The sequence below is a fragment of the Lithobates pipiens genome, unplaced genomic scaffold (assembly GCF_037356315.1).
Source record: "Lithobates pipiens isolate NorthernLeopardFrog02 unplaced genomic scaffold, aLitPip1_a1.2 Scaffold_22, whole genome shotgun sequence".
NCBI classification, from domain to species: domain Eukaryota; kingdom Metazoa; phylum Chordata; class Amphibia; order Anura; family Ranidae; genus Lithobates; species Lithobates pipiens.
Window position 1 is genome coordinate 44,826,195 of NW_027507784.1, and position 23,060 is coordinate 44,849,254.

General features: G+C 43.9%; 2 protein-coding genes across 2 annotated transcripts in view; both read left to right on the forward strand.

Moving 5' to 3' along the window:
• The window catches only part of LOC143923711 (uncharacterized), a 512,582-nt gene that overhangs the window by 468,061 nt on the left and 21,461 nt on the right, over positions 1 to 23,060 (forward strand). The gene's annotated exons all lie outside the window — the stretch shown is intronic.
• The window catches only part of LOC143925177 (uncharacterized), a 46,683-nt gene that overhangs the window by 10,335 nt on the left and 13,288 nt on the right, over positions 1 to 23,060 (forward strand). The window contains exons 4-6 of the mRNA XM_077449787.1: positions 6,136 to 6,240; positions 7,355 to 7,714; positions 16,287 to 16,598. Coding sequence (XP_077305913.1) covers positions 6,136 to 6,240; positions 7,355 to 7,714; positions 16,287 to 16,598 — 777 coding nt within the window. The remainder of the gene's footprint in view (positions 1 to 6,135; positions 6,241 to 7,354; positions 7,715 to 16,286; positions 16,599 to 23,060) is intronic.

The following is a 23,060-nucleotide window of genomic DNA, read 5'->3' on the forward strand; positions in this document are numbered from 1 at the left end:
CACTCTCAGAATAAGGTTCTAAATTATTATTATTATACAGGATTTACAACAGTTTACGCAGCGCTTTACAACATTGGGGCAGACAGTACAAATACAATACAATTCAATACAGGGGGAATCAGAGAGCCCTGGTCATTAGAGCTTACAATCTAGAAGGGAGAGTCACAAAATAAGTTAGGAGTAAAGGTTTGACAAGGAAAAGGTGCATAGAGATTAGTAAGGGGGAAATTTTATGTGGCAGCGGAAATAGATCGTTGATGGTGCCAAATATTGTAACTGCTTTATCAATGCTCTTTTTGGGTGATTTGTTACTGAGTGCACTGGTCACGTAGTAAATTTAACTATCATGGGATTTTAATGGTATGGAAATCCTTAACCTTCACCTTATATCAATTATTATTTATTATTATACAGGATTTATATAGCGCCAACAGTTTGCACAGTGCTTAACAAAATAAAGGCAGACATCACAGTTACATTACAATTTGGTACAAGAGGAATCAGAAGGCCCTGCTCATTAGAGCTTACAATCTAAAAAGGGAGGGTCAATTGATACAAAAGGTTGGGGATGAGCTGATGGAGGAAGTAGGATAGGCTCCTTTAAAGAGAAGGGTTTTCAGAGATCATCTAAAGATGGATAGATTAGGGGACAGTCGGACAGATTGGGGTAGGGAGTTCCAAAGGATGGGAGAAGCTCTGGAGAAATCCTGGAGGTGAGCATGGGAGGAGGTGACAAGGGAGCTAGAGAGCAGGAGGTCTTGGTTGGTATTTTGGGATTAGGCTAGTGATGTAGCTGGGGGCAGAGTTATGGATGATTTTGTAAATTATTGTGGGTACTTTGTTTTTTATTCGTTGGGTGAGGGGAAGCCAGTGAAGGGATTGGCAGAGAGGGGTGGAGGACACTGAATGGTTGGTAAGGTGGATGAGTCTTGCAGCACCATTCATTGTGGACTTATCAATGAGAGTTCTATTATAGTAACTAATCTCTAAAGTGTAACTCCACTTTTGTTGAGAAAAATAACTTTCTCCTCTGGGTTATCTCTGCACATTGCAAGGATTATAACAACCTTTTTTGCAGATTCCTACCTTTTGTTATTCTGAAGTAATCCATGTGTGCTTGTCTGTGCCTCTGTACTGAGTGGGTTTAATGGGAGTGGTTTCCTAATTAACTGTCAGGTGTGCCACTGCATAGCACTACTGAGGATATCTGCTGGGCCTGCATCCCTAAAGTATCTCTCCAAAAATGACATTTTTGTTGCAGGGGATGCCTGAACTTTGACTAGTATCTTAGTGCAGACTTCTGGGAAAATTGGTGAGCCAATCACACATGCAGGAAATTATGTTTTTAGGGGTGTGCCCAGTACACATTCTGAGTACAGAACAACTCAATGTAGCCATATTGTAATGCATTCGCAGAAAATTACAGTGGCTGCAGATTGAAAAGGAAAGGTAATTTTTAATAACATTCAATTACGATATGATGAGTGTCATAATTATATGTGCTATGTTATTTTTTCTTTATTTGCTATTTTTTTCCCCTACGAAAGTGGAGTTACCCTTTAATTACAGCTATAGATAAAATATTCCAAAGGTAACACTAGTGTATTGGTGTTTTTTATTTGGGGGGATATTTGGTAATACACCACTGGTGGTAAGATTGTTTTTTTTCACGCCTTTCTCTTTGGTTCTCATCCCTTCCCGACCAGTGATGTAACTAACGGAGTTAAAGTAAACAGCGTTACTTGACGCCGTTGCTTTAGAGGGTAACGAGTAATATAACTGATTACTCTTCCCCTCATGGTAACGCCGTTCCCATTACTTGGGCGAGGTTACCACAATTACTACCGCTACTAGGGGCGCACCCTCCGTGATCCGTGGTCTCGGCCTTAGGAAAGGCCACGGCTTTGGCCTAGCTCCGGAGCGGCGGCCATCTTGGTGCACCCTCCGGCCATTTACAATGTGATTGCTCTGTCAAATGATGGAGTGATCGCTTGTAAACAAACTGGCGTCATGATGACGCCGGTTCTTCTCTCCCCTCTGTGTACAGATCTGTACAGTGGAGGGGAGAGATCGGATGGAAGCAGCGCTGTGGGCTGCATCTGTAGTGCCCACAGCGCTGCTCTGTGACAATTGCAGTCACAGCCATCCCTCCATACACTGCCAATACTCTGCAATTCCCTGCCAATACTCTGCAATACCCTGCCAATACTCTGCCATTCCCTGCCAATACTCTGCCATTCCCTGCCAATACTCTGCCATTCCCTGCCAATACTCTGCTATTCCCTGCAATACTCTGCAATTCCCTGCCAATACTCTGTCATACCCTGCCAATACTCTGCCATACCCTGCCAATAATCTGCAATACTTTGCAATACCCTGCCAATACTCTGCAATTCCCTGCCAATACTCTGCCATACCCTGCCAATACCCTGCAATTGCCTGCCAATACTCTGCAATTCCCTGCCAATACTCTGCCATTCCCTGCCAATACTCTGCCATACCCTGCCAATAATCTGCAATACCCTGCCAATACTCTGCAATACTCTGCGATACCCTGCCAATACTCTACGATACCCTGCTAATACTTTGCAATACCCTGCCAATACTCTGAAATACTCTGCGATACCCTGCGATACCCTGCGATACCCTGACAATACTTTGCGATACCCTGCCAATACTCCGCAATACCGTGCCAATACTCTGCAATACCGTGCCAATACCCTGCCAATACTCTGCCAATACCCTGCAATACCCTGCCAATTCTCTGCAATACCCTGCCAATACTCTGCGATACCCTGCCAATACTCTGCGATACCCTGCCAATACTCTGCGATACCCTGCCAATACTTTGCGATACCCTGCCAATACTTTGCGATACCCTGCCAATACTCTGCAATACTCTGCCATACCCTGCCAATACTCTGTGATACCCTGTCAATACTTTGCAATACCCTGCCAATACTCTGCCATACTCTGCAATACCCTGCCAATACTCTCTGATATCCTGCCAATACTTTGCAATACCCTGCCAATACTCTGCAATACCCTGCCAATACCCTGCCAATACTCTGCCAATACCCTGCCAATACTCTGCAATACCCTGCCAATACTCTGCAATACCCTGCCAATACTCTGCCAATACTCTGCAATACCCTGCCAATACTCTGCAATACCCTGCCAATACTCTGCAATACACTGCCAATACTCTGCAATACACTGCCAATACTTTGCAATACTCTGCAATACCCTGACAATACCCTGCAATACCCTGATAATACTCTGCCATTCCCAGCCAATATTCTGCTATTCCCAGCCAATACTCTGCCATTCCCAGCCAATACTCTGCAATACCCTGCCAATACTCTGCAGTACCCTACCAATACTCTGCAATACCCTGACAATACTCTGCCATTCCCAGCCAATACTCTGCCATTCCCAGCCAATACTCTGCCATTCCCAGCCAATACTCTGCAATACCCTGACAATACTATGCCATACCCAGCCAATACTCTGCCATACCTTGCCATACTCTGCCATACTCTGCCATACTCTGCCATACTCTGCCATACTCGGTAATACTCAGCCATACTCTGCCAAACCCTGAAATACTCTGTAATACCCAGCCATACTCGGCGTTACCCAGCCGTACCCAGCCATGCTCAGCCACTACCGCTACTAGGGGCGCACCCGCCGCGATCCGCGGCCTCGACCTTAGGAAAGGCCACGGCTTCGGCCTAGCTCCGGAGTGGCGGCCATCTTGGTGCACCCTCCAGCCGTTTACAATGTGATTTATCCATCAAATGACGGAGCGATCACTTATACACAAACCAGCGTCATGATGACGCCAGTTCCTCTCTCCCCTCTGTGTACAGATCTGTACAGTGGAGGGGAGAGATCGGATGGAAGCAGCGCTGTGGGCTGCATCTGTAGTGCCCACAGCTCTGCTCTGTGACAATTGCAGTCACAGCGATCCCTCCATACACTGCCAATACTCTGCAATTCCCTGCCAATACTCTGCAATACCCTGCCAATACTCTGCCATACCCCACCAATACTCTGCCATACCCTGCCAATACTCTGCCATACCCTGACAATACTTTGCAATACCCTGACAATACTCTGCAATACCCTGACAATACTCTGCCAATACTCTGCAATACCCTGCCAATACTCTGCAATACCCTGACAATACTCTGCAATACACTGCCAATACTTTGCAATACCCTGCCAATACTCTGCAATACCCTGCCAATACTCTGAAATACCCTGCCAATACTCTGCCAATACTCTGCAATACCCTGCCAATACTCTGCAATACACTGCCAATACTTTGCAATACTCTGCAATACCCTGACAATACCCTGCAATACCCTGATAATACTCTGCCATTCCCAGCCAATATTCTGCTATTCCCAGCCAATACTCTGCCATTCCCAGCCAATACTCTGCAATACCCTGCCAATACTCTGCAGTACCCTACCAATACTCTGCAATACCCTGACAATACTCTGCCATTCCCAGCCAATACTCTGCCATTCCCAGCCAATACTCTGCCATTCCCAGCCAATACTCTGCAATACCCTGACAATACTATGCTATACCCAGCCAATACTCTGCCATACCTTGCCATACTCTGCCATACTCTGCCATACTCTGCCATACTCGGTAATACTCAGCCATACTCTGCCAAACCCTGAAATACTCTGTAATACCCAGCCATACTCGGCGTTACCCAGCCGTACCCAGCCATGCTCAGCCACTACCGCTACTAGGGGCGCACCCGCCGCGATCCGCGGCCTCGACCTTACGAAAGGCCACGGCTTCGGCCTAGCTCCGGAGTGGCGGCCATCTTGGTGCACCCTCCAGCCGTTTACAATGTGATTTATCCATCAAATGACGGAGCGATCACTTATACACAAACCAGCGCCATGATGACGCCAGTTCCTCTCTCCCCTCTGTGTACAGATCTGTACAGTGGAGGGGAGAGATCGGATGGAAGCAGCGCTGTGGGCTGCATCTGTAGTGCCCACAGCTCTGCTCTGTGACAATTGCAGTCACAGCGATCCCTCCATACACTGCCAATACTCTGCAATTCCCTGCCAATACTCTGCAATACCCTGCCAATACTCTGCCATACCCCACCAATACTCTGCCATACCCTGCCAATACTCTGCCATACCCTGCCAATACTCTGCCATACCCTGACAATACTTTGCAATACCCTGACAATACTCTGCAATACCCTGACAATACTCTGCAATACCCTGACAATACTCTGCCATTCCCAGTCAATACTCTGCCATTCCCAGCCAATACTCTGCAATACCCTGCCAATACTCAGCCATACTCTGCCATACCCAGCCAATACTCTGCCATACCTTGCCATACTCGTTAATACTCTGTAATACCCAGCCATACTCGGCGATACCCAGCCGTACCCAGCCATGCTCAGCCATACCCAGCTATACTCAGGTATTGTTACAGTGGGGGAGATGATGTGGATATTACAGTGGGGAGATTGTGGATATTACAGTGGGGACTATATGGTGGTGGAATTTTCACAGGTTTTTGCAAATTCCATTATTATTTGCTGATCCGAAAAATGATCCAATCCGTGACTCTGATCCGATCTGTGAGTTTCCGATCCGATCTGTGAGTTTGGGGGGGACAGGTGTACAGAGGGGAAATAGATATATGTTTGTGGGGGGGGGGGTGACAGATGTGTAGTGGGGTACAGAGGGGGAACAGATATATGTGTGGGAGGGGAACAGATGTGCAGGGGGTACAGAGGGGAAATAAACGTGCAGGGGGGTACAGAGGGGAAATAGACGTGCAGGGGGGTTATAGACGTGCAGGGGGGAAGGCGCCCCTTGCTTACAGTAATACTAGACCCACCCCTTAGAATATTTAAAAAAAAAGTCACAGTTTCTTTGCTGAGTAACTAATTACTTTACCAATGTAGTAACTGAGTTACTAACGCAATTACTTTTTAGGAGAAGTAATATGTAACCTAACTAATTACTTATTTAAAGTAAGATCACCAACACTGTTCCCAACACATGTAAACCCCTATATAGAGGATGTATTAAGAAGATGCGTTCTTTCTTTAATCGTTCTTTTATTTTACATATATAGACACTTCATCTCATGTGATCACATTGGTCTGTATTATTCTGGTTGGGATGATAATCTCAGTTGGAATTGGAATTTTTTGGTGGAGGCGAAAATACAGAAAAAAAGGTAACAGACATTAAATCTCTGTAAATTGTACTTTTTAAAATGATAAGTATACCAATATATAATGTTTGTCTACTGAATGTTTATGTTGCTAAAAGCACATTATATTTTGTCTGTAAAATAAAGCTGAACTCCAGTTATGGTTCTTATTGCAAAATTACATATGTTTAGCATGGGCTATTGTAAGTGTACATAGTCCATACCTGTGTGACCATTATGGAAGCAGTATTTGGCACTACTACATTTATTGCCACAGTCTCCTGGGTTCTATGCCAAGCGGCTGCTCTTTTGCATAGTGAACACGGGGTCACTCGCTTGGTACTATCACCACTCGCCGAATGCTTTGAATCTCTTCCAGTGAATTTGATGGGGTGGAGATTTTGACATCAATCTCCCTCCTCTCCATCTTATCCATTCACAAAATGCCTTAGAAAAAAAATACAAGGAGTTCTCTGGTGGCCATTCCAATTGAATGATTCCCTGTGTTCACTATGTAGAAGGGCAACCATTTGATACAGGACCATGATGATCGTTGTAGTAGTGCTAACTACTACAGTAATTATTTGCTTCCACAGACGTCCCACAGATCTGGAATGCATTGACCCAAGCTAAACAAATGTAACTTTGCAATAAAAACCATACCTTGTATTCAGCTTTAATTTCCATCTTAAGCCAGCCAATAATCAAAGCTAAAGTTGCCCATACCCAGGATCCAGTCTTCCATGTGACCACTCATTAACAATGAGTTCCCAGTTTAGGAAGTGGTAATGTGTCTAATAGGTGAGCAACATTAATGTAAATTATGCTGTTGAGAATTTTTGGGGACCGGTGGATAATAGGAGTGACAATTAGAACAGCTCATGCTAAGTGGACAGAGGGGCTCATGAGATGGTATGAAGCAAGGTTGACCCAGAGATGGCCAAAACTACTTTTAATAACAATAAATTGGTCCCTGGTAAGTTATCTTTTGTGTCCTTGCAGCTTAGTTTAATTATACATATATAAGTTATAACATGTATATATTTTGATGTGTTTTTATGGTTTGAAAACACAAGAGCTGAAATTTCCAAGTAATGGAACAAATAATTGAGTACATTCATAATCAATGCATTTTCAGATATGGGAACTTTCACAGTAATGGACATTCTACCAAATCCTACCAAGCTGATTGCTGGAGAAGAAACATCTCTATACTGTAGAGCCACCAATTGCCCAGAGAACACGAGTGTGACTTGGCTGGAGAAGAGGAGAGGACAAGTCTATGAGATCCCAGAGTACCATGGAGGAGATAAGGAGGAAGAGGAGAGACTGATGGACACACAGTATGGGGTCATATCATGCAGAGATGGACCAAACTTCACATCTTCACTGAAGTTCAGACCCAACGTGACCAAACACAAAGATGTGACCTTCATCTGTAGATATAGCTGTGGGGAAGAGAAGAAAGAGAAAACATTTCACTGCAAATCTATTTATGGTGATGAGTCCCTATTAGTACATCTGTGGCTTGTGATCATTGTGTGCTAATGGTGGAATCATGTTAAAACAGGAAAAATACCATCCAATCACCAATGTTCTCAGCTCATACCCTGTCATTTTTGTATTTAGTCAAGCACAACAAAATAATTTACCATGGTATTTTTATCAAGGGATTTTTTTTTATTAGATTTTTTTCTCTTTAAAAAGAAATCCAGAAAAAGCTTGTCCAGTTTTAGGGGAATAAGTGTCACTCTGCATTCCTTGTGTCCTGGAAGCTGGAACACTGTAGAGAAGTCTTCGTTTCCAGCCATGGAACTACAGGCGGTCCCCGGGTTACAAACAGGATAGGGTTTGAAGGTTTGTTCTTAAGTTGAATCTGTAAGTCGGAACAGGTAAATTTTTTAAGTGTAGCTCCAGCCCAAAAATATTTTTTAAGCTTTTTGGATAGCATAGTGAAGGGTTATCACCCCTCTAAGCCCTTGTACACACGGTCGGAGATTCCGACGGAATGTGTCCGATCAGACCGTTTTGTCAGATATTTCGACTGTGTGTGGTCTGCATCGGACTGTTTCCGTGGGAGTATCCGAAGGACCAAGTTTTCCAACTTGTTGGTAAAATTTTCCAAAAAAATGCTCCGATCGGACATACTCCGATCATGTGTAGAGAATTCCGATCGGACAAAGTGCCACGCATGCTCAGATCAAATTCCTACATCAAAGCTATTGGCTACTAGCCTGAACGTAGTCCAGTCGTAACGAAATAACGTCATCACGTCGGAATTTCCGACAACTTGGTCCGACCGTGTGTATGCAACAGTTTCGGACAAAATCTGATGGATTTGGTTGTCGGAATCTCCGACCGTGTGTACAGGGGCTAACATTTGTTTTGCTGTCTGTGCCCACGTTCAGATTTCACCTCACTTTCTGTCCCAATGACAATTGAATTGAAAAATTTGGGTTGTTGTGGAAACAAGGATTGGTGATAAAGCATCAGTGGAGGAGACACCTTTTCTCATAATTACTCTTACAGGAGAGATTTTCCCTTCCTAGGGGTAGATTTCCTCTCACTTCCTGTTGTCTCCCTCCGTTTGTAAGTAGGAGTCGTTTGTAAGTTGGATATTTGTAACTAGGGGACCGCCTGTATTGCTTGAATTCAAGTAATCATCTAACAATAGTTTATCATATTGAATCCAACCCAGTCAATAGCTTTCCCATTTCTGTTGAAAAATTGGGTCAGGATGTCTGCCAGGAATTCCACAGAATGTTCTCAATATATATAGTGATTTTAAACAGGCTATGGAAAACATTGAAGTGGTATTATAGGTTCTGCTTTAAAAAATAAAATAAAAATAACAATCATGTTATACCTACCTGTTCTGTGCAGTGGTTTTGCACAGAGCAGCCCGATCTTCTTCATGCCAGTGCTCCTGGCTTCTCCCCTGTAATAAGGGGTTAAATCCTGTGTTACATTTATTCATAAGTTCATTCATATATTTACCCTTTCAGATATGTGGTCAGTAAATGCAAGGATTAAAACACAACAACACACAATGAATGTAATAAAAAGATGTACTTAGCTTTGATTAAAGAGGAAGTAAACCCTGATGAGTTTACTTCCTCTTTCATTCCCTGCAAAGGCAAAGCATAATGGACTACTGTGCGTCGCATAGTAGTCCATTATGTGTCACTTACCTGACACAGGAGCCAGCGAAGTCACCGCTTTCCCCTGTAGTCCGCCGCATCCATCTTCTTGGTGAGGTCTCGCAGCTCCGCCGCTGTCATTCGGCGAAGCCGCGATGACGTCACTCCCGCGCATGAGCACGGGAGCCGACACGCGCGGCAGCTCCGTCGTTGAGAATGCCGTGCTCAGTGCGCCTGCGCGCCGCTGTCTACCCGCATGCGCGGTAGACATCGGTGCCTGTTTTCGGGCAAATATCTCCTAAACCATATAGGTTTAGGAGATATTTCTTGGACCTACAGGTAAGCCTTAATCTAGGCTTACCTGTAGGTCAAAGTGGTTTGTAAGGGTTTACAACCACTTTAACCACTTTCAGATCGGACCATTTTGCTGGTCAAAGACCAGACCACTTTTTGCGATTCGGCACTGCGTTGCTTTAACTGACAATTACGCGGTCGTGCGACATGGCTCCCAAACAAAATTGACGTCCTTTTTTTTCCCACAAATAGAGCTTTCTTTTGGTGGTATTTGATCACCCTTGCGGTTTTTATTTTTTGCGCTATAAACAAAAATAGAGCAACAATTTTGAAAAAAACGCATTATTTTTTACTTTTTGTTATAATAAATATCCCCCAAAAATATATAAAAAAACATTTTTTTCCCTATTCTTCTACATATTTTTGGTAAAAAAATTGCAATAAGCGATTATTGATTGGTTTGCGCAAAAGTTATAGCGTTTACAAAAAAGGGATAGTTTTATAGCATTTTTATTAATAATTTTTTATTATTTTTTTTTTACTAGTAATGGCGGCGATCAGTGATTTTTATTGTGACTGCGACATTGTGGGGGACCCATCGGACATTTTTGACACATTTTTGGGACCATTGTCATTTATACAGTAATCACTGCTATATAAATGCAGTGATTCCTGTGTAAATGACACTGGCAGTGAAGGGGTTAACCAGTGGGTGGCAGTGTAGGGGTTAAGTGTTCCTAGGGGTGTGTTACTAACTGTGGGGAGGTTGGGCTTTCATTTAGTGAACACTGATCTCTGCTCCAATCACATGGAGCAGAGATCAGCATCACTAGTTGCTAGGCAGAATGGAGAAATGTTGTTTACAACGGCACTTCTCCATTTGGCCGCTCCGTGAGACGATCGCGGGGATGCCCGCGGCGATCGAGTCCGCGGGTCCCGCAACCGGACTCACAGGGGTGCCGACCAGCGCGGGAGCGCGCCGCCGGCGCGCCCCCGATGGCAGGGCGGCAAATTTAAAGGGACGTTCATGTACGCCCATTTGCCTACCCGTGCCATTCTGTCGACGTACATCGTCGTGCGTTGGTCGGCAAGTGGTTAACCACTTCAGATCCGCGCTATTGCCAAATGACGGCATTAGCGCGGACCTACATTTTCAGGACTACGTCTATTGACGTCGTCCTGGTTACGAGCGGCCTGCGCGCCCCCTGAGGGGCGCGCGCGGCGCGCTCTGTGATCGGCGAGTCCGTGAGACTCGCCTGATCACCGATCCGTGTAAGGGGTCGATCCCGACCCCTTATCACGTGATCAGCTGTCAGCCAATGACAGCTGATCATGTGATAGAACGGAGCCGGTAATCGGCTATTATTCCTCCTCGCGCTGACAGCGCGAGGAGAGAAAAAAAAAGCCGATCACCGGCGGCCGTGATCGGGACATCAGTCCCGATCACGGCCATCAATACATGTGCCCACCTGCCACCTGCCTGTGCCCACCTGCCTCCCGCAGTGCCATCCTGAAGTAAAATAAAAGAAAAAGTAAGTGCCCCCCGTCAGTGCCCCCTGTCAGTGCCCATAGTGCCCACAGTGCCACCCACAGTGCCACCCACAGTGCCACCCACAGTGCCACCCACAGTGCCACCCCACAGTGCCACCCACAGTGCCACCCAATCTGCCTCAAAGGTGCTGCACCCCAGTGCCGCCCATCAGTGCCCAGCAGTGCCGCCCATCAGTGCCCAGCAGTGCCGCCCATCAGTGCCCAGCAGTGCCACCTATCAGAGCCACCTATCAGTGCCACCTATCAGTGCCCATCAGTCCCATCTATCTGTGGTACCTATCAGTGCCCATCCGTGCCACCCATCCGTGCCACTTATCCGTGCCACCCATCCGTGCCATCTTATCTGTGCCCATCTTTGCCCATCAGTGCCGCCTTATCTGTGCCCATCGGTGCCGCCTTATCTGTGCCTATTAGTGCCGCCTTAACTATGCCTATCAGTGCCCACCAGTGCAGCCCATCAGTGCCCACCAATGCAGCCCATCAGTGCCCACCAATGCAGCCCATCAGTGCCCACCAATGCAGCCTATCAGTGCCGCCTAATCAGCGCACTTCAATGAAGGAGAAAAATGACCCGTTTGCAAAATTTTATAACAAACTATTAAAACATGATTTTTTTTTTTTTGCATCTTTTTTTGTTTGTTTAGCAAAAAATAAAACTCCGAGCTGTAACTAAATACCACCAAAAGAAAGCTCTATTTGTGGGAAAAAAATGATAAAAATTTCATTTGGGTACAGTGTTGTATGCCCGCGCAATTGTCACTCAAAGTGCATCAGCGCTGAAAGCTGAAAATTGGTCTGGGACTGAGGGGGGTTTAAGTGCCCAGTAAGCAAGTGGTTAAAGATGTATACAGGTGCAGGATAAATACAGCTTATTCAATCCAGGGGAGTCATTAGCTCATCCTGTATAATATTAATTATACATGAGCTACCTGGATAAGATAGTCCACGTGATTCAAGCTTCAGTCTTGAATCAAACCTCAAACTCCAGACTGGTCTCCCAGTCATATTTATATGATAGTGAAGACAATAGCTACAACTGATGAAAAGAAAAGGTCAAAGGTTCCCAACTTCCCATAGCATAATGAAGCAGATGTCTCATGCATTAAACATGTTGTATATAGATATAAGTAATCACTCTTAACTATTCTTGTAATTCAATAACTAAAGTTATATATGAATATAGACCTATACTACATCCACCTTGACCAGTGCCCACAACAGCAAGCCGCTTGTTATGGAAGCACTGGTTAGTGGTCGCTCCCAAGCGCTGTTCTATGACACAAAGCTGCAGCTCAGCCCCGCCCCTACTTTCTTTTAAACTGGCTCACTGGCTGTGATTGTCAGCAGTGAGAGCCAATGGCTCTTGCTTCTGTCTCAGTCAATGAGGAGAGGGAGTACCAGGACAGCCGTGCACATTGCTGGATCGAGAAGGGACATGGGTGAATGGAATTTGATATTGGTTTCCTGTCAAATAATATGTTTTCACATCTATAAATTGGTAATGAAATATATTTTGTACCTGTTTGTGTAGTAATACAGTTGTGCTCATAAGTTTACATACCCTGGCATAATTTATGATTTCTTGGCCATTTTTCAGAGAATATGAATGATAACACAACTACTTTTCTTTCACTCATGGTTGGTGTTTGGCTGAAGCCATTCATTATCAACCAACTGTGTTTACTCTTTTTAAATCATAATGACAACAGAAACTACCCAAATTACCCTGATCAAAAGTTTACATACCCCAGTTCTCAATCACTTCAGCTCTTTCCCGGCCAGAGCACTTTTTGCGATTAAGCACTGTGTTGCTTTAACTGACGATTGCGTAGTCGTACAACGTTGTACGAAACAACAAAATTTATGCCCTTTTTTCCCACAAATAGAGCTTTGTTTTGGTGGTATTTGATCACCTCTGTTGTTTCTATTTTTTGCGCTATAAACAAAAAAAGAGCGACAATTTTGAAAAAAATACATTAGCTTTTACTTTTTGCTTTAACAAATATCCCCCAAAAATATATAAAAAAATATATTTTTTTTTTCCTTAGCTTAGGCCGATATGTATTCTTCTATATAATTTTGGTAAAAAAAATTGCAATATGCGTATAGTGATTGGATTGTGCAAAAGTTATAGCATCTACAAAATAGGGGACTGTGACATCATGGTGGACACCTCGGACATTTTTGACACTACTTTGGGACCACTGTCATTTATACAGTGATCAGTGCTATAAAAATTTATTGATTACTGTGTAAATGACACTGGTAGTGAAGGTGTTAACCACTAGGGGGCGGTGAAGGGGTTAAGTGTGTCCTAAGGAGTGATTCTAAATGTGGGGGGAGGGGCTATACCTTACTTGACAGCGATCACTGCTACCGATGACAGAAAGCAGTGATCTCTGTCATGTCACTAGGCAGAAGGGGGAAATGCTTTGTTTACAAAAGCATCTCCCCGTTCTACCTCTCTGTGGCCGCAGCACTTGGCCTGTATGCCCTTTTGCCCACCAGTGCCATTCTGCCGACGTAAATCGGCATGCGCTGGTCGTCAGGCGGTTAATACCATGTATTGCCCCTATTTAACATCAATGACAGCTTGAAGTCTTTTGTGGTATTTGTGGATGAGGCTCTTTATCTTCTCAGATGCTAAAGCTGCCCGTTCCTCTTTTGGCAAAAAGCCTCCAGTTCCTGTAAATTCTTGGGCTGTCTTGCATGAACTCCACGTTTGAGATCTCCCCAGAGGGGCTCAATGATATTGAGGTCAGGAGACTGAGATGGCCACTCCAGAACCTTCACTTTATTCTGCTGTAGCCAATGACAGGTCAACTTGGCTTTGTGTTTTGGATCATTGTCATGTTGGAATGTCCAAGTACGTCCCATGAGCAGCTTCCTGGCTGATGAATGCAAATGTTCCTCTAGTATATTTTGACAACACACTGCATTGATCTTGACATCAATTTTGACCACATTTCCTGTGCCTTTGTAGCTCACACATCCCCAAAACATCAGCGATCCACCTCCGTGTTTCACAGTAGGCATGGTGTACCTTTCGTCATAGGCCTTGTTGACTCCTCTCCAAATGTAACCGTTTTGGTTGTGGCCAAAATGAAAAATTTTGGGCTCATCACTCCAAATGACTTTGTGCTGGAAGGTTTGAGGCTTGTCTCTGTGCTGTTTGGCGTATTGTAAGCGGGATACTTTGTGGCATTTGCATAGTAATGGCTTTCTTCTGGCGACTCAACCATGCAGCCCATCTTTCTTCAAGTGCCTCCTTATTGTGCATCTTGAAACAGCCACACCACATGTTTTCAGAGAGTCCTGTATTTCACCTGAAGTTATTTGTGTGTTTTTCTTTACATCCCAAACAATTTTCCTGGCAGTTGTGGCTGAAATTTTAGTTGGTCTACCTGACCATGGTTTGGATTCAACAGAACCCCTCATTTTCCACTTCTTGATTAGAGTTTAAACACTGCTGACTGGCATTCTCAATTCCTTGGATATCTTTTTATATCCCTTTCCTGTTTTATACAGTTCAACTACCTTTTCAGATCCTTTGACAATTATTTTGCTTTCCCCATGACTCAGTATCTAGAAATGTCAGTGCAGCACAGGATTAAAAAATGCAAGGGTCTGTCAGGAGTCCAGAAACTCATTGACCTTTTATACACACACACTAATTACAAGCAAACAGATCACAGGTGAGGATGGTTACCTTTAGTAGCCATTCAAATCCCTTTGTGTCAACTTGTGTGCATGTTAAATGTAAACTTTTGATCAGGGTAATTTTGGTAGTTTCTGTTGCCATTATGAATTAAAAAGAGTAAAAACACAGTTGACTGATAATAAATGGCTTCAGCCAAACTCTAACCATGAGTGAAAAATGTTTTTGTCTTATCATTCATATTCTCAGAAAAATGGCCAAGAAATCATAAATTCTGCCAGGGTATGTAAACTTATGAGCAAAACTGTATAGGAGTTTGTCCACTTTTTTTATTTAAATATTATCAGTGGTGGCTGGTGCTCCATCGGTCGGGGGGCAGCAGACAGAATTGACCACAGACATTCTCCCCCCCCCCCGTTGCTCCAGCCCACCACCCCACACTAACACCCCCCTATCGGTCGGGCCCACCACCGCACACCATACCCACACCCCCCACCCCCCAGTTGCTGGCTCGCTTGCTCCCTGGCCTGCCAGATCCCGTGTAGACCCTGCAGTATCCCATACAGATCACGGCTGCGGTGGTGGCTTCCCCCTCCATGTCAAAGTCATTGGCTTTAATCACGTGTTTAAAAAAAAACAAAAAAAAAAACCCATTGGAATCCATGTGTCTGGCACCCTGCATGTAGATTAGGGGCCGGGCACAAGGATTAGGGGAGCGGCGCCCCTGCGCCCCTAATGAGCGTTCACCACTGAATATTATTGTTATTATTTGTAACTCATTGAATCTGGAGGATTGAGTGTAGCATTTTGCTGTTGCATCTAGTATATAAAAATATTAGGGTTAAATTACAGTGATTATTTGTGGCCTCTGTGCAAGTGGTTGAAACATTCACATAGTGAATATCTTATAAACCAGGGGTGCCCAACCTTTTGAAGGACAAGGGTCACTTAAGCGACTTAGTAACCGGTCATGGGCCACAATGAGTGGGGCAGGCGGATGGCAAGTCCTTGTCTGCTCTGCATATGCATTTTTTTTTTCGTGGATCGAATTGGAGGTAGGACACAAGTCGGTTTACATCAGCCACTCCTTAGAGGTGAATGGAGGGTCCAATTAGGTTGGACTGACCGTGTGAAAGGAGCCCAAGTCTCCTATTACACTGATGCACTGCAGTTTTCCCGCACCGCGGGTGCAACGCAGTGTACCTGTTAACAACAGTATTCTATTCCTTCCAAGAGCAGGAGGTCACGGGCCACATCAGAGGGCTCCGCGGCCACATGTGTCCCCCGGGCCACTGGTTGGGCACCCCTGTTATAAACAGACTCCTGTGGGATTTAACTTATAAACGACAATACAGGCGTATGGGTATCTAACATTTCTCATGTCAAAAATAGTTTATTCATACTGTTCTTGTTGTATGTAATTTCAGCCAAGCCTCAGCTGTTACAGCCGGTATCAAGAAGTCTAATTGTCCCTGGGGAGTTGAAGTATTTGATCACTCTGGAGAAGTTTTACCCCAAAAATATCACAATCAGATGGGCACATGGAGTGGGGGACCCACAACAAGCCTTACCATCCACAGAGACATTCACAGATATTCCTGATGGGACATATAATGTCTGCAGTGAGGTGAGAATTCCCGAGGAGCTCCTGAAGGATCCAGAATCCAAAGTCAGAGTGAGCTGGGAACATGAAACTCTTGAAAATCTGGGCTATAAGGATCTGTTCTTAAGGGGCTCAGGTGAGTTGCATTAGGTTTTTACCAACAAATATATTGTATAGATCTGTCAACTAAAAACAATATTCAAAGACACGTGGAGAAAAATATGCTGTGAAATAGGGCACTTTCTGTATAGGCAATAGTAATATTGAACAGCCAGCAATCTACAGTACTATGGAATGAGGAATCTTCAGTTCGGATCAGACCTGAGCAGGTCTTACATAGGCCCGTGCTAAATATACCACACAAATAATAGCATCCCAGTCTTTTGTGGTGGAAGTGGCAAGAAAGACTAAACTTATATAGACAATTCTATATGTTCAGGCATGATATGGTACCTCTTAGGCCCCTATGCCTGCCGCTGAAGCTCTAAAGTAGAATTCAAATTGGTATTGTGCAACCATAATCTGGGGGCTATGGAAAGGGAAGGTCATGCGGTAGACATGGTGTAGGTGTCTCCAGTGCTGCTTATGGGAGGAAACAGAAGTGATCAGATGGAGGTTCCAACATCTCTCTAATGTCTATGGGAAATTTAAGGAACTGTTCTAGTCACATGAAGTCACATGTATCGTTTTTTTGATTGACTATAGAGGAGGGAGATACCACAATGGGCAAACATCTAAATGAAGAATATCTGAACCTTCTTATTTTAAAGTGGAAGTAAACCCTCCTATTATTTTCAGCCAATGAAGCTGCCATCTTGGCCTCTGTTTAATCTTTAACTGTCACGATGCTGCACATGTGATCAGTTATGACCCCAGCCATTGGATGGTTTGACAGTTTGGTTGAGAGCACAACCAATGTGACAGTTAGCATTTCCGGCATTCCGGGAATTTAACTGTTTTTTGAAACTATTAAATCAATGGGTTTACTTCCGCTTTAAGAAGGAATTGTGTGGAGCTTTTACCCCCAGAGAATGTAGATCTACAATTGAACAGCTACCAACTATTCTAAGCTCTCTATAAATAATATCAAGATAGAATACAAGAATGTCAATGGAAATAAGCCAGTTGAGTTTGAAGGCAGGTTGCCTACAGAAATGCTAGTTTAGTTAGTGGTTGTCCGAGACTAGGAGAAAAGAGTTAATGTGTGTGCTGGGCTTTTTGGATCCAGCCTACCCACCAGTGATATAAGTTTGGGGAAAGGTTAGGTTTGGGGCTTTCTTCTCAAAACAAGAGAAGCACACTAATCAGAGAAAAGGGCAACGCTGCACACCCCGAAAAATTGTCAAAGAGGGAATCTCCCCCATGTGGGGTTTTCTAGGCAGCAAGTAAATACAAAAAAACTACAAAAGAATAAACTTAAATTTTATTGAAAACATATCAAAAGATTTTAATTGGTAAATATTAAGGAATGATTGTTAAAATAAGAGCTGTGGTACAGGAGATATAAACATTACAGCAACAGCGCAAGTGGAACCATTTACAGCATATAATGGTATACAGTAATCAAATGCTAGAATGATGGTAATACTGACGCGTTTTGACCCCGCCGGGTCTTCTTCAGAGGATTTATGCGCTGTAAAAGTGATAGCATATATTGAAATTCATACTTGAGAACCACAAAATCTAATATGATAAAATCCAATCACAGTAAATATATATTTGTAATTACCACTTGCACCGTATTGCACGATATCTCCTGGACCTAAATCATCTGGATAAAACCCCTCATCAGATCCCACCAAAGATTCCCGGACAGCTGTTTGGGGCTTTCTTCTAGCCACACTGAACAGGACATGCTGTGATTGCCGTGAAGGAGGACTGCTGCATCTTTCAGTCCCCCAGAGGCACCAGGGATTGGGAGATTACCCAAGACTGGGAGAGCGCCAACAATGGACTACTACCTTTTAACAAACAATGGTGCTACCTGTTATCAAAAGGCACAGAAGAGAAAGGGGCTATAACCCCAGGTGTAAGGGTATGCAATAAAATTACCTATCATCATCCCCTAGGTACTAGAACAAGCCCCCTATAGGGGCAACAACTCGAGATATATATGCAGGCACAAAACGCCCTCAGAATACGTGCAAGTGAGCAAATTCACAGTGAAGCCCCCATAGGCAGATGTCACCAATCTACTGCCTAAGGGCTCCTTGTTGATGTGAAAAATCTGATATACCAGAATATAGTGACTATAAAGAAAATCTAGATATATACACCATAGGTGAATCAACCATAACAGTGACCCTTAGTAATAAAAAGATGAAGGTACTTGTTATAGTGTCCCAACACTGTGACGTGTGAAAGTCCATAACACACATTAGTACATTCAAAAAAATTATTGTGCAATAGTGTTGTATCCAAAACAAAAAAAATATAAAAATTATATATTGATAAAAAATATATTAAAAAAGAAAAAAGATATGGCAAAGTCCAAAAATCCAAAAAACAAAACACCACCATAAAGAAGGTATATAAATCTATATAAGTACAGTGGGGATCAAAAGTTCGGGCACCCCAGGTAAAAATGTGTATTAATGTGCATAACGAAGCCAAGGAAAGATGGAAAAATCTCCAAATGGCATCAAATTACAGATTAGACATTCTTAGAATATGTCAAAAAAAGTTAGATTTTATTTCCATCATTTACACTTTCAAAATTACAGAAAACAAAAAAATGGCATCTGCAAAAGTTTGGGCACCCTGCAGAATTTATAGCATGCAGTTCTTGGGTCTGCACACCCCATTATGAAGGGCTTATTGTGGAGAATGTAACAGGAACACATAAAGGTAGACAAAAACATGTAATGCTCCCAGCTGCACAGAATCAGGAACCATGGTAGGGAGATCTCTATTTTGATCTTTTATTTTACGCATATAAATTAATATTAGCTTTCCTAATGTTAGTGAGTGACAGACATCTCCCAATTGTGCTCCTGTGTTGCCACCCTCAGCTGACAATCTGTGTGATAACCACCCCAATCTATCGCTAACCATTACAAAAAAGGTGCACATGGAAGGGACTTTGCACATTACAAACAGAAAATGTCCCAGCACACTTACCAGCCAGCCTGCAATAAAACCAAATTAGCCCTGTTAACAGTTCATGTTAAAACAGAGGTTTTATTTGCACACATTTGCAAATATACTGTATGTGAAAGTCACCAAGGCTTCCCTGTATACTGTGGTCCTAACACTTTAGTTTGGAGTGTCTCCAAGTTGGAGCACACATAGCAGGGGATTAAATTAAGGAAGGCTTTGCCTGGAGACACTCCTCCTTAAAGGTACAGGGACACATTGGATGACCAGAAAAAGCACAATGGCAGCTGAAGGTATCCAATGTGTCCCTGCATCAAATTCAGCCAACAAGCTGTGCAGATAAGTGGCAACCACTCAACCTATAACTAGCCTGTGCACTGTGCCCCCAGCAGTAAAAACAAATTAGTCCTGTCTAAAAGCTCATGTTAACACAGAGGTTTTAGTTGGAGCACATATAGTATAGAGAGTCTCCAACTTGGAGACACTCAAAACTATAGCATTAGGACCAAGGTATACAGAGGAGCCTTGGCGAGACACTGTGGCTTTCACATATATTTGCAAATGTGCACAACTAAACCATCAAAAAATGGTGTATTACATGCTGTTCATACTCACTCAGTCGCTATGAGACTTGTTTTCTGTATTCTGCAAAAAACCTGGTTGATCCTGCTGTTCTCTATCTCCACCTTCTGTTCATGTCCCCAATGCAGCTAGGGATTTTAAAGAGCAGTGTTGGCAGCTCTGCACATGCTCAGTTTTCAGTGAGTTTCTATGCTGAGCGTTTTGTCATGTACCTTATCCGAGGCCAAGATGCTGAGAGAGGCTCCCCTGGCGGCTGAGCGCAATTTACCCCTGAAGGTGATACAGAAGGTATAATGCTCAAAGAAGCATGGGTTGCCAGCAGGGTGTGAAGGACCTGAGCAGATGACCACTTGCAGGCTACTTGAGGATGTAGCTGGAGTGCTGGAGTTAGTCCTTAAAGAGCGGTGACAGGATACAGTGCGTAGGGTATCCGGAGAACTCAATAAAGGCCTGGCTGAGGATCCAACACTGGTGATCAGCTGAAACTACTTAAAGAGACATTGGTGTGGTAAGCCGGGGTCATACACAGGTAGACAGACAGGTGTAACACGAAGCAAAGTCTCTGAGGCAAGCCAGGGTCAGTCACGGTTAAACAGGTGGGTTCAGGCAGAAGCAAGTCCGTAGGGTAACCCGGGGTCATATGCTTTGAATAAACTACCAGCAGAGGAAGTGAGACAATCAATTGTAAATGGCTTTGAACATGCTTGGGACAAACATAGATCTATACTCAAATACTATTACAAAAGAAAAAAAAGACAGGCAGACACGATAGACTATGAAGTCCTGTGACTTTCCTATGTTGATAAAAAAAGGTGGAAACAATTGTTTGAAAAATAAAATAAAAACATGGCAGTTGTTTCTGATACACAGCGCCTTAGCAAATGTCATCAAGTCAGAATTTACATTTTCTTAGACTGTCTACATCTGAAAGCAGATTTCAGAAGCAGAAAAGCAGCAGATCTCTTGTAAAGACTTTTTCTAGGTCAGGGTTGGAGTGGAGATGAGCTCATGTATACTCTAAAATAATCTCTAGCTGAATACCAAACTTGCATTTTTTTTCTCACTCCAGTGAACTGTGGCTTATTCCCACCCTTCAACATGTCATGAAGGGGTTGTAAAGGCTTGTGCTTTTTCACCTTAATGCATCCTATGCATTAACCACTTAATAACCGCCCTATAGCCGAATGACGGCTTTAGGGCGGTTTCTTAACTGTGGGAGGCCGTCATATGACGTCCTCCCAGAATTCCGCTCTCGCGCGTCCCCTGGGGCGCGCACTCGAGAGCATCCGTGACCGCCGGGTCCACAGGACCCGGCGCATCACGGATCACGGTAAACGGCCGCTCGTCGCGGCCGTTTACCACGTGATCGCTCCGTCAAATGACGGAGTGATCACTTGTAAACAAACCGGCGTCATGTTATGACGCCGGTTCCTCCCTCCCCCTCTCTGTACCGATCGGAACAGCGGAGGGGGAGGAGATCGGTGTCAGCAGCGATGTGGGCTGCATCTGCAGTGCCCACATCGCTGCTCACCGAAAATTAACCCCTCAATTCCCTGCAAAAACTCTGCAATACCCTGCCATTAGTCTGCCATAGTCTGCCATAGTCTGCAACACTTTGAAATAGTCTGCAACGCTCTGCAATAGTCTGCAATGCTCTGCAATACCCTGCAACGCTCTGCAATAGTCTGCAACGCTCTGCAATAGTCTGCAACGCTCTGCAATAGTCTGCAACGCTCTGCAATAGTCTGCAACGCTCTGCAACACTCTGCAATGCTCTGCAACGCCCGCCAATACCCTGCAACACTCTGCAACGCTCTGCAACGCCCGCCAATACCCTGCAACACTCTGCAACACCCGCCAATACCCTGCAACACTCTGCAATGCTCTGCAACACTCTGCAATGCTCTGCAACACCCACCAATACCCTGCAACACTCTGCAATGCTCTGCAACACCCGCCAATACCGTGCAACACTCTGCAATGCCCTGCAACACCCTCCAATATCCTGCCATACTCTGCAACGCCATACTCTGCAACGCCATACTCTGCAACGCCATACTCTGCGATACCCAGCCATACTCTGATATACCCAGCCATACCCAGCCATAGTCGGTGATACCCTGCAATACCCAGCCATAGACACCCCCCCCCCTCCCGCCGCCCTCCGGTGCTTCTACCGACTAACCAATACTATCAAATCCAGAATCTTTTTTTTTTTTTTTTTTTCAGGCTTCCCAGCTTAGAGGTGAGATGCGGGGTCTTATTGACCCCATATCTCACTGTAAAGAGGACCTGTCATGCCATATTCCTATTACAAGGGATGTTTACATTCCTTGTAATAGGAATAAAAGTGATCAAAAAATATATTTTTGGGGAAAAAAATGTCAAACTAAAATAAATAAAGTAAAATGAACAATAATTTTTTTTTTTTTTTTTTAAAGCGCCCCTGTCCCCATGTGCTCGCATGCAGAAGCGAACGCATACGTAAGTCCCGCCCACATATGAAAACGGTGTTCAAACCACACATGTGAGGTATCGCTGCGTACATTGGAGCGAGAGCAATAATTCTAGCCCTAGACCTCCTCTGTAACTCAAAACATATAACCAGTAAAAAAAAAATTAAATCGTCGCCTATGGGGATTTTTAAGTAGCGACGTTTGGCGCCATTCCACGAGCCTGTGCAATTTTGAAGAGTGACATGTTAGGTATCTATTTACTCGGTGTAACTTCATCTTTCACATTATGCAAAAATTGGGCTAACTTTACTGTGTTTTTTTTTTTTTTTTAAGCACAAAACAGTTTTTTTTCCAAAAAAAAAGCATTCGAAAAATTGCTGCGCAAATACCGTGCGAGATAAAAAGTTGCAACGACCACCATTGTATTCTCCAGGGTGTTTGCTAAAAAAACATATATAATGTTT